This window comes from Neoarius graeffei, chromosome 19 (assembly GCF_027579695.1).
Source record: "Neoarius graeffei isolate fNeoGra1 chromosome 19, fNeoGra1.pri, whole genome shotgun sequence".
NCBI classification, from domain to species: domain Eukaryota; kingdom Metazoa; phylum Chordata; class Actinopteri; order Siluriformes; family Ariidae; genus Neoarius; species Neoarius graeffei.
Window position 1 is genome coordinate 53,716,293 of NC_083587.1, and position 12,824 is coordinate 53,729,116.

The window sequence follows — 12,824 nt, forward strand, 5'->3', positions numbered from 1 at the left end:
CAAATATTATACATGGCAAAATTATTGGCACCTCAAAAGAACATTTAGAAACATCTGAGTCTGTTCAGAATTCTTTTCCCTTCACTTCATAGTTGAAAGGTATTTAAAACCCTTTAAAAAATTTTAAGTTTCAGTCATAAAAAGAATTTTCCCTGACACACGATTATTTCTGTTTAGTGGACTGAAAGCTACTGAATTCGAATCACAGGCTTCCAATTTTATTAGTTTTTTAAAAATAAAATAATTAATGAATTTAAGGTCACATGGCCCTAAATTCTCTGCCATTTTTTCCTGCTTCACCATGATGCAATACAAGATACTACGTCATATATCACATGGTGGGCTTTCCCTGTTCGCGCAAGGCATTGTGGGATACAAATTTGAAACAGGAGAGAAAAATGGAGGACGTGAGTGAGTGTGCGAATGAAACGTGAAAGACCGACAACAGTAACGGAAAGCGAGAAGAAAAGACGTTATGTTCTATACGAAGGAAAGGAAACGCAGGACCAAACTAATAAATATTGGCGCTCAGCGAGCACCTCGGTGTGATCGGCTGTTTGTTTAGTGACAGAATGATGGAACTGTCAGTGCACGCTCAAAGGTAAACCTGTAGATGGCAGTAATGCAACACTGTGGATGCCAGCTGCTGTAAAACCCAAAAGAAGATGATGAAGGTAAACCTGCGCATGCGCACACTGGTCTTCCTCGGTCTGTTTGACTGCGCGAAGCGAGCGATTTCATGCACATTATTGCTTTAATCCCCTCAAATTAAATGTTTAAATGCTTGGGGTTTTTTTAGATATTACACAAACATATCACAATGAACAAATTTCAGAGAGAACTAAATTTCACTGATTTTAGGAAATCGAAAGGCTGTCTAGCTTCAAGTTTAACCCATTTCTCCTAACATCCAGACTATAAATCAATCCAGACTGTAAGCCTCACCAAATTCTATGCTTCAAGAAAAAAACCCCGATACTTTGTTGACCAGTTGCATTAATCCAGCAGGCACTTCTTTATACATACTGTTTACCTTGATAAATCAACAGAATCCATCCTAATGTTGTGCTGTCAGTATTATTTCCTCACACGACACACGGCAGCTTCTGAACTTTTAGATTTTTCCATGAATTAACCTGGCTCGTGGTTCAGAAAGAAGCCGAGCTTACTGTGTGGACCGCGGCACCACCATTTCCGCCAGGGTCTCGTACGTCTTCTGCCAGTCTGCGTAATTTATCCTGAAGAGAGAGTCGTATCAACTGTTAGTTTTTACAGAACGGGACTTCTGGGAAATTCTGAGAGCTGTCAAAAGATAAAAATATATATCCAAACATGCTTCACTTACTTTGGTACCACCACCAACAGAGTGATGAGGTACTCTGAGTCGAGCACAAAGTCCTCTTTCTTTACGATATCGGCCAGGCTGCGGGTCAGCAGGCTCCCTCTGAGGACGTGGGTTATACGTTAGAACGCAGTCTGAACATCAAAATTCATTTTGAAAACATGTAGCTTCAATCCACTGCACGAATTTGTATCGAGATGGAAAAGTGAGTGACGTCTACAGCTTTGATTGGTTAAAATAAATAATTTTTTTTAGAATTTCAATCTATTGTTAATGCTTAACCTGTGTAAAATTACAAGATGCTCTTGGGCATAGAGAGACTATGAAAATAAACTATCAAAAATGCACAAATATACATATTGGTCAAAACGAATGCATGTGTTGATTAAAAATACTGAAGACTTTGACTATTTTGCCGTGTCTCTCCACCCCACCAAGTCTTTTTGCAAATCCGATAAATAAAATCTTTTGTACAAAACATACGACAAAATCATTTCTGCTTAGAATGTAAACAAACCGACGAAATGACAGCAGCAATCTGTGAAAAATGCTATCATAATTCTTGGAAAAAAAAAGCGTTCTTACCATCAAATACTTTTATTCCATTATTTTGTTGCTTTTTTTTGGTATTTTTTGTGGTTTTGTTTTCGAGTAGAGTTTTTATTTCATCCTCAGTTGGTTCAGCAACACGCTCCGCCATTTTGTTTTTCTCTACTCATGGTATATGAGCTGATATTATTATTGTACTGTATTTGCACTACTGCTATTTTGGACATTGATTTTAGAGTGTATATATATATATTTTTTTCTTTAATATAAAAATATTTTTATCTGATTTTACAAGTAAGTAAGGTGAGGGAGAAATGGCATTTTGATCCTCCTATATGTCCTGGATATATAGTGAATTGACAAAAATCTTTGAATCTTGATAGCCTAGTAGTAGAGTAGCCAATCACAGCGCGTGATTGCTCATATCCAGTGAATGTGGCTATAATAATCCTGTTTATAACCCTGTTTCTCCTGTAACTATTACACCGTCAGAGATTATCTGTTTACTGCCGTTAGTCACTTTGCACCATTATTTATTTATTCATTCATCCATCTATTGTTCAGTACTGCCACTTTTGCACAGTTTTTATCTTCATTGATCACAGTTCTTGTTTTTAGCACAATTAATGCATATTCACACGTGCAAAGCACATACATACATTATCACTCTTCTTTGTTTTGATAATAATGTGATGGCACACAATCTGACAGCCAGACTGTGGCATGTAGCTCTCCAGGGGGACAGCGGTGTAGTGGTTAGCACTGTCGCCTCACAGCAAGAAGGTTCTGGGTTCGAGCCCAGCGCCTGATGAGGGCCTTTCTGTGTGGAGTTTGCACGTTCTCCCCGTCTGTGTGGGTTTCCCTTACAGTCCAAAGACATGTGGTTAGGTTAACATGGGGTGGCCTTAGGCTGAGGTGCCCTTGAGCGAGGCACTTCACCCCCAACTGCTCTCTGGGCGCTGTTAGCATGGCTGCCCACTGCTCTGGGTATGTGTGTGCACTCATTGCTTCAGATGGTTTAAATGCAGAGAGGAATTTCACAAGTGTACATGTGATGAATAAAGTTGTTAAATATAATCGTTACATTTTCACCTGTATATTGTGCATTCTTGGGATTTTATTTTCTCTAAATTCTGTTTTATGTTGTGTAGTGCGTCTTTCTTTTTGCACATCTGATAACTTGCTGCTATAATTTCCCAGCTTCCCAGTTGCTAACTTGTACAATTAGAGTATTTAAAAACAATGAGGGGTACAAACTTTTGCACTCTGTGTAGAATTGTGTATTATTCTTCCATTTATGGTACCTTCACAATACCCCATTTTGGAAACTTTGGTAAATCTGGTGTGAAGCACAGCTTTAAAATCACTTTTTGACTGTTTTGTCCATGTAAAAAATTCCTCCTTAACTTAAACCGAATGTATTTAAATACAGTCAGTAAGAGTTTAGTCACGCTAGTGTTCTTCACTCACGCGTTCTTCCTCTCCAGGTTCTGCAGGTTTCCCTTCAGGTTGTTGTAGGCTGAAGCTCGAGCCTTTAAATCGTTATCAATCTGTGTGATTTGCTGTTAACAGCAGAGGGAGACAAAAACTTTATTATCCAGCATTCACGTGACATGGCTGAAGTGTTCAAGCATGCACTCGGCAAACCCCAAATCATCCCTCTACAGGACCGTGATCATGAGCGTCATCGTTACCTGTAATACGTTCATCTGGACTTGCCTTAGATATGATTTCTGAAATGTTCTTTAAAGATTGCTTTATGGGGTATTTCGCCATGTCCCACTGGAACCTTGTGATGTAGGTGATCAGATCCACTAATTAACACAAACAAGAAGAAGAAAACTCAGAAAAGCTCAGAAAAAAAGCCAATGGTTCAGAGTTTCTATGTAGAGATGACAGAGATGCGAGTGCTTGGCTCACCTCCGTTTGCCAGCAGGTTCTCTTGAACTTTATCCCGGCTGTCCTCGAGGACGTCGGCCATGTACTGCGCTACCTTCTTCACCACACTGCGAACCGCGTCAAACACACATCACACCTTGTTACCATCCTGTCCTGGCTTCAGAAAACACACTTTCGTGAGAGCTTCAAAGACAAACTAAGAATTTGGTAAAAACAGTGGAAATAAAGCTTTTTTTTTTTTTTTAAATGGGATTGTTCCCAATTTTCCCCCTCATTTCCAGTGGCGTCGTAATGGGGGGAAAAGGGGGACTGAGTTACCAGGGCCCCAAGTGGGGGGGAGGGCCCTTGAGGAGTCTGTAATTTTATTTTCCTTTAAATATCAATACCATTTAAAAGATCACAATATACATTGCTAACTAATGTAAATGTAATGTTTTGGGTAAATAAATCGTTTGATTAATGGATTGAATTGTGTCCCCTAGCTAGCCTACATATAGTGTCTGGGGACAGGCACGAAATGGTTTAGTCCGCTTTCAGCAGGCTTTTTAACTAGGCGCATTTAACGTAGTGTTCATTCTGCTGAAGCAGCACTGCCCATCGTAGGCTATCTGTGCTATGGAAGATGATGCACAGGAAAACAAAATTCGGTTTTCAGAAACGAAAAGAGAGGCGGGAAAGAGACAAGAAAAGAAATGAGGGAAAGCAACTGCTCACAAACTTCTTTCCCAAGAAAGGCGAGCCCAAATGTGAAAGCAAATAGCCTACATTAAATGAACACCCGTGGTTATAAATGCTTCAATACCACCGTCATTGTCAGTGTTAAAAACTGCACAACACAAAATTAGAAATGACATGATGCCTTTTTTGTTTACATTGCAATAGTATACTAATCTAAAATTAAATTAATATTTATTATTGGGGCGGCACAGTGGTGTAGTGGTTAGCGCTGTCGCCTCACAGCAAGAAGGCCCGGGTTCGAGCCCCATGGCCGGCAAGGGCCTTTCTGTGTGGAGTTTGCATGTTCTCCCCGTGTCCGCGTGGGTTTCCTCCGGGTGCTCCGGTTTCCCCCACAGTCCAAAGACATGCAGGTTAGGTTAACTGGTGACTCTAAATTGAGCGTAGGTGTGAATGTGAGTGTGAATGGTTGTCTGTGTCTATGTGTCAGCCCTGTGATGACCTGGCGACTTGTCCAGGGTGTACCCCGCCTTTCGCCCGTAGTCAGCTGGGATAGGCTCCAGCTTGCCTGCGACCCTGTAGAACAGGATAAAGCGGCTACAGATAATGAGATGAGATTTATTATTGGGCCATAACATACTGTAATTAGGCTAATAGCTGGGGTATAAATTCCAGTGTTTAGCACTTTGTGGAAGCCTGTTTTCTTTTTCCCCTTTTTAAAATGAAAAATGACAAGAGAGTCAAGTTTTGTTTACCTTTCATTCTAAAGGAAGTATTTTGTTAATGTAGAAATCTGGAAATGGCATTTTTTTTTAATGTAATAAATAAGCTACTTGATAAAAATCTGGGGGCGGCACGGTGGTGTAGTGGTTAGCGCTGTCGCCTCACAGCAAGGAGGTCCGGGTTCGAGCCCCGTGGCCGGCGAGGGCCTTTCTGTGGGGAGTTTGCATGTTCTCCCCGTGTCCGCGTGGGTTTCCTTCGGGTGCTCCGGTTTCCCACACAGTCCAAAGACATGCAGGTTAGGTTAACTGGTGACTCTAAATTGAGCGTAGGTGTGAATGTGAGTGTGAATGGTTGTCTGTGTCTGTGTGTCAGCCCTGTGATGACCTGGTGACTTGTCCAGGGTGTACCCCGCCTTTCGCCCGTAGTCAGCTGGGATAGGCTCCAGCTTGCCTGCGACCCTGTAGAACAGGATAAAGCGGCTACAGATAATGAGATGAGATAAAAATCTGTTCTCTTCAGCCCAATGCAAAGGTGCTCAATTTTCATGCAGGCCTATTATGTTTGGTGACCTTTGGTAGCATTTACTGTTACAACTTTTAATCATTCTGCAAATAAAACAAAGATTCAGTGAAGTATTGTGTGATTAGTTTTTTTTTTTACTCATTTAAGAGTTGTTAGATTAATGTGTGGCTACATAACTGACTGGACTGGTAGTACGCCCTTGTTGTTAGATACTTTCAGCATTGTTAACTGCTGAGTTTTTTTTTTTTTTTTGGGGGGGGGGGCATGGCCACTGCTTGTGCATAGGGCCCAGAATTTGGTGCTACGCCCCTGCTCAGGACTATAAGGAAATGGTTTATAATCACTGTTCAGATGTATACATCAGAAACTCTGAAGCAATGAAAGCATTGTCTATTATTTGGACAGTGGGTGGGTTGCTGCTTTTACACAGTTGGTTCACCCTCGCAACCACACAAACATCTCAGCAAACACCTAGAAATACAGTTGGTGACTATTATTCAAGGATGAGAGTGGGTGGTCATCAAAAAAGCAGAAAACAAGATAAAGGTATGCGAGGGCGCCCGAAGCCAATGGGGGGTCTGGGAGGGATATCCCCCCCCAGGAAAATTTTGAAAAATAAGGCCTTACAAACCACTTTTCCTGCAATCTGAGCTGTAGTAGATTAAAAAAAAAAATCATCTGTTGTCTTTTTTATATATTGACATGAAAATATGTTTCAAATCAATAGGAGTATTGTTTGAATTCAAAATAAAAATCACATTCTACATTCAAGGGTATGGTTATAATTCATGAGCAACGAAAACGACAAACTGAATTCACATTAAACTTAAGTTCTATTAATTATCAAAATGTTCATATTAAATAAAATTTCTTAGGGTGACTGACCTTTTCTCCCTATGTCCTCATTAGTTGCATAGGATTTCTTCAAAAAGTCTTTTGAAATATTTACGTTTTCAAAACTGTCAGCATTAATTCAGATTTACTGACTATCGTATACATGTTCAATGTATTAAATCAAACGAATGCTAAGTTTATGGGATAATGTCTATGTACACTTTATACAATTATTTATAGTTCACAGTCACTTCTCATTTTCATTTGATCATTTCGATGACTTCTTCAGCTTTTTGGCCAAAGACAAAAGCTTGTCAGTCCTCTCTTTTTTTTTTTAAAGATTTTTTTGGGGGCTTTTTGCACCTTTATTGGATAGGACAGTGTAGAGACAGGAAATGAGCGGGAGAGACGGGAAGGGATCGGGAAATGACCTCGGGCCGGAATCGAACCCGGGTCGCCCGCATTCATGGTATGGCGCCTTAACCACCTGAGCCACGATGCCCCCGTCAGTCCTCTCTTTTGTAAGAACTGTTATGATTGGCTATCATGCTCTCCCCATCGATGTTTTGGCCAATTACATTGTAGATAACGCGTATTCTACCACGAGACTTAGCGAGACTAAAGATGGGGAAAATGTAAACATGTAACATCGTTGTAGGAATGAATTACGCTTGAGTATCACGAAGGAACATACCCCAACCCCCCTCAATAAATGAAAAAAAAATTCTCAACGGATTTGGCATAATATAAAAAGGTCGATTTTTACTCAGAAAAAGCGGAAATCCGCCGAAAAGCGGAAAACTCTCATCCCCGTATTATTATTTTTATATTAAAAGCGGCCTCTATTTTTTCCCATAGCTGTACAGGAACACGTCATAATTTGCCAATGCTACATTTTATCCGTTTATAGTTACGCTTCATGCTGGCAGTGAACGTTCACAAAACACTTACGTTAAAGCGGCTCATTAAAGACACAGTCAGTCCTTCTCACTTAAAGTTAATAAAAGAAAGAAAAAAAAGCGCTTGTCACTAAAATAAGAATAAGCACATAATTATAAACCTTGCAGTTTATCAGATTCAAGAATGCTACAAAGCCGTGGTATAACTCTGTGTAGTTAAATAAAGAGGAAAAAGTTGTGTTTAATGGTGTGGGTCTGATTGCTCATGGATTCCATAGGAATTCAGGAGCGCATAAATATCTAGGATTATTCTATCCACATTCACTGGATATGAGCAATCGCACACTCTGATTGGCTGCTCTGTGACTAGGATATCAGCTCATATACCGTGAGAACAGAAAAACAAAATGGCGGCACGTGTTGCTAAACCAACCGAGGACGAAATAACAACTACTCGAAAACAAAAACCACAAAAAAGGGCAAGAACATGCAGAATAAAAAAGTATTCGATGGTAAGAACGCATCTTTTTTTTTTTTTACATTTTTCAAGAATCATCACGTTTCACAAACTGCTCGTCATTTCGCCGGTTTGTTTACATTCTTCATCTTTAAGCTCTAAAATTTGTTGAATTTTTTTAGACTCGTAAAAAAGCTCAAAGTAGTTTGAAAATGACAGAACTGAAATGTGCAAGGAAGAATTAAATGTCTAAAGCTGTTCTGTACCGCTGCACGACAGCAAGACGGCACTTTGTACAAAAAAGCAACACTCAAGTCAATTTGTGCAGCCGTCGATAGGTTTTTAAGAAGTCTGCCTAAGCAGAAATGATTTTGTCTGATGTTTTGTATGAAGTTTTTATTTATCGAATTTTCAAAAAATAAAATACTCTGTTTCTCAAAATCTAGTGAATGTCTCATCTCTCGTCTCATTATCTCTAGCTGCTTTATCCTGTTCTACAGGGTCGCAGGCAAGCCGGAGCCTATCCCAGCTGACTACGGGCGAAAGGCGGGGTACACCCTGGACAAGTCGCCAGGTCATCACAGGGCTGATACATAGACACAGACATCCATTCACACTCACATTCACACCTACGGTCAATTTAGAGTCACCAGTTAACCTAACCTGCATGTCTTTGGACTGTGGGGGAAACCGGAGCACCCGGAGGAAACCCACACGGACACGGGGAGAACATGCAAACTCCGCACAGAAAGGCCCTCGCCGGCCACGGGGCTCGAACCCGGACCTTCTTGCTGTGAGGCGACAGCGCTAACCACTACACCCCCGTGCCGCCTCTAGTGAATGTGGATAGAATAAAGCAGTTATTCCACTCAATCTTGTCGTACATGGCTTATAGCCAACTCGGTGCTACGTGCTTCGTCGGCTGTCAGCTCATGTACGACTCGATTTTGTGGAATAACTTAATTATTATATATGTGTTTTGCTGCTGGAAAATAGCATCACTCTGGCCTCAAACTTTGATCTGAACAAACTTCTCCAGTCTCTATATACTCCAGGCCATTTCAGTTTGTATTCGGTGAAATTTTGTGTTTGCGATGATGCGATTAGGTCGGACAGGCTACGAGTTCAGGGTTCGAATCAAAGGACTTTATTCTGTGTTAGAAAACCGGCTAAAACTTTGGTATGATTTCTGTCGTATCTGTCTCTTCTGAATACATTTTGCGTTAGAGCGTAACGGATATAGTATTGAATTTGCAATATAGTCAGTCAATATAGTCAAATTATTTATTTGTTAATATGACTAAAGATACAAATCAGATGCTAAGAAACATGGATTGTGACAATTTACCACAATATTCATACCATATCCTCATACTGGCCAGAGACAGATAGAAAGCTCATTTATTAAAAAGCAATTTACTTCCAAAGTAGCTTCTTAATGCAGCTTGTGAGGGTCTGAGTCTCTCAACCGGCACACTGAAAAGGGAGGGAGGACGGGGGGGAGAGACGGTGTCCAGGAGACTCGTCTGTGAATTTTGAGCTTTTAATGCTTCCAGATGTTTATAATTAGAACCTTGTAACGACGTCTGAGGCACAAGTCATGAGTTTTAAACATGATTGAGGAAAGAGGCAGTAATGAGTCACTGAACTGCTAATGGTTCATTTTAGCCAGGCACAGCGAGCATCACACTGCTGAGTGAGATTCCTCAGCATGCTAAAAAAGCAGGAAAGATTAAAGTCCTCCGACTCGAACCCTGAACTCAGAGCCTGTCCGAACTAATCACATCATCGCAAACGGAAAATTTCACACAATACAAATTGAAATAACCTGGGCGAGACTGGAAAAGTTTGTTCAGATCAAAGTGTGAGGCCAGAGTGATGATTTGCACTGAAAAGTTTTCCTGAAGAGTGAAGAGGAGAGAGAGAGAGAGAGAGAAAAACCCCATACCTCTCCACAAAAGAGTCCAACTTGGCCAGCTCGTCGGAGAGTCCGACTAAAACATCTAACGTCCCGACCTGCAGGGGAACGAAGAAAGAGACACGGGCTTTGATCAGGAAGCAGCATGATGGAGCAAAGAAAACACAGCCAGCCTGTGTTTGATCAGTCAGAGATTCACACGGCGCCGCTTCTGTTCTCACCTCATCGGGCATAAACAAACTGATAAAGGGTAAAGGGGTACAAACTGCTGCTATGCGGCAAAGAGGAACGCATACTTTTCATCCTAAAGCCTAGGTCACAACCGGCCGTACGCGTGTGACGTGCTGATTTTCGAGTCGTAGACTGGCCGCAGAGGTTCTTTGTCATGTCAAACAAACTCTACAGGCGCTTACGTTTTTTTCAGGTTGCAAGACAAACTTACGGCCAACGTGCGTCTTTCTCCACGAACAAAAAAAACGCAGCGATTTGGGAAACGCCAAAAATCGCACAGCCAAAAAATCGTACGTCCGGTTGTGACCTAGGCTTAAAGTGTGTAAAGATGTGCAAAGTCAGCGTTATTCGACAACACCAATAATAAATGCATGTAGATCAGTGGCGGCTGGTGGGCTTTGAAATAGGGGAAGCTCAGTTTTAGGTCTACGTAATACAATTTTTCAATTATTTGTTATTTGTCATGAGTCAATTTGTTATGTGGGTCTGTAAAAGATTTATTCCTTTGTAAATTGTAAGGATTTATTCTTAATTGTAAAGGATTTAGTCTGTGACCTTCTGTCTCAGCTAGACATAGTACTGTCGTAATGACATATTGCTCGAGATGTAATATTGATATCTTTTTGAACATTCTATCAGAACATATTGCCCTGTGCTATCGCTGACCTAAAGCTGTGCGTAAGAAATGGCCTTTGATATCTGTCTGCACATTGCTATCATATCATAAGAACATTCTGCTTATTATTGATGGAGATAATTTGACCTGCCCAGACCAAGGTCTCCTCACTCGCACGCAAGTCTGCACCCCCCCCACACACACACACACACAGCTGATGTCATACTCACACACACAGCTGCAGTGATGTCACCTCCTCCACACAGATAACACACACACATAAAATCCCCTGTATTTTCTTGCCTCTTTGGGGACTTGTGAATAAAGATTGTGAACTCATGGGGTTCCTGTCTTTTTTCGCGACTCACCCCAGAGCGGCTCTGGGTGACATGGGGGGACTGATCTCGAGATGGTGTAATCGCTCTGGCTGAGGCTGAGGGCAAAAGGTGAAGAAATCTAACAGGGTCTGTCTCAGAAACCGGTCTCTCATTTGGGACAATATGGTCAAAAAATACATTTTCTAATTTTACTATTTTTTTTGCATTTACCGAACACTCAATGTTTCTTTTATCATGTTTAATAAGAATAAAGATAGCGTCTTGCTTTATCTGGCCTCCACTGTGGAATTCTTTTTTTATTACGATTCAAATGTTTTTGTAAAATTTTTTGAAAACATTGAAAAAATTTCCTCTTTTTGATTGCTTGGGTTAAAAATGCCAAGTTATGATGACTGAATTGATTATTCACTTAAATATGAATAATACAATACCATTTTGGGTCTTGATATGGCGAAACAGGACACAATGGAAAAATCAAGAACACACCGGAAAGATGAGAATAACGGCGCTGGTAAAAGAACAGCGACTGTACCGGCTGAAGGTCGCGCGGGTCTCTGCTGCGGCGCGCGAGCAACGGGACATCACTACCCCACCGGACGGAGCGCGAGGCAGGGGCAGGGCAAAATGACTGGCTGTAGATTCTATCAAAAGTTCGATCTAAATTGACCATGGTTGCAAAATATTGGCCAAAAATACGCAAACACTACGAAATATGAAAGTAAGATGAAAAAGAAACATTCTATTGCCTTATACTGCAAGACTAAAACAAAATAAAACTGTCAAAACTCACTTTTTCAGTGATAACATCTGAACAGATCACTTGCATAACAGAAAGATCGCAAATGGAAGCACGATCAACTTCTAACTGTTGGAGTGGAAAATTCCATTCTACACATGCAAATTGTTAATGTGTGTCCTTCCCCGCACACAAATAACACGCTACGGTAAAAAATAGACCACAACTCATTTTATAGCTCAGAAATTCATACAAGACCAGCTACCATCGCAACATATTCTGTAAGAAACATATTCTATACCTAACTTTCAGCTTTCGATTTAAAAAACAAAATCGCAGATTTATAACTAAATTTTTATATGGCGTAGTGATTTTAAGTTACTACTTTCGGTGAGGTCGTGACCTTGACCCTGAGGCTTTCCGTTTAGATCAAAACACACGATCGTATTGGTTTTGGGTCTGCGAAAAATGGAGTTACAACGGTGATCAGATATTTTGCATGATGTTTTATTACGGTTATGATTATTCTGTAAGCGCACCAATCCTTAGGTGTATAAAGTTACAACTTAAAATACAATTAGTGATAACTGTAGACTTTTCAGTGGACTACAACCTTTTTAAGGGAATGTGATGTAGCCAACCGTTTATCATGTCCCAGATCAAGCCGCCATTTTTCCACAAATTTGCAGAATTTTTGCCAAATTCTGAATATTCACATCAAAGATTTAGTTTTATCTGTATTATTTCTTTCATCATTTTATTTCAAATTAAAACCAACATCACCATTCAAAACCGTATAGTTTACTGACTGTGAGTATATTTAGTGGGCTACCCCCGCAGTACCCAGTTCTGAGACAGACCCATTTCTGTGTGAATTGTGCCATGTTCTACTCTGACTCTGCCAAGTAAATAATTGTGCACATTAACTTAAGTGTTCCTTGCTTTTCTCATACCTTTGTATGCCCTGTAAAAGTTGGCCAAATCTCCAAAATTCAGCTTTGACCAAATAATCCATTCCTGGGATGGTCTCATTAAGAGACAAGGCCAACAGTAGATTCTCTTGGTCAAAAGCGCTCCCAGTGAAC

The 12,824-nt window shown here is 40.6% G+C and overlaps 1 protein-coding gene across 1 annotated transcript in view; it reads right to left on the reverse strand.

The window, feature by feature from the left end:
• Nucleotides 1–12,824, reverse strand: part of LOC132867410 (V-type proton ATPase subunit C 1-A) — a 37,723-nt gene that overhangs the window by 9,818 nt on the left and 15,081 nt on the right. Inside the window, exons 3-8 of the mRNA XM_060900306.1 lie at nt 9,849–9,916; nt 3,812–3,897; nt 3,611–3,705; nt 3,362–3,453; nt 1,346–1,444; nt 1,170–1,238 (exon numbers count right to left, since the gene is read on the reverse strand). Coding sequence (XP_060756289.1) covers nt 1,170–1,238; nt 1,346–1,444; nt 3,362–3,453; nt 3,611–3,705; nt 3,812–3,897; nt 9,849–9,916 — 509 coding nt within the window. The remainder of the gene's footprint in view (nt 1–1,169; nt 1,239–1,345; nt 1,445–3,361; nt 3,454–3,610; nt 3,706–3,811; nt 3,898–9,848; nt 9,917–12,824) is intronic.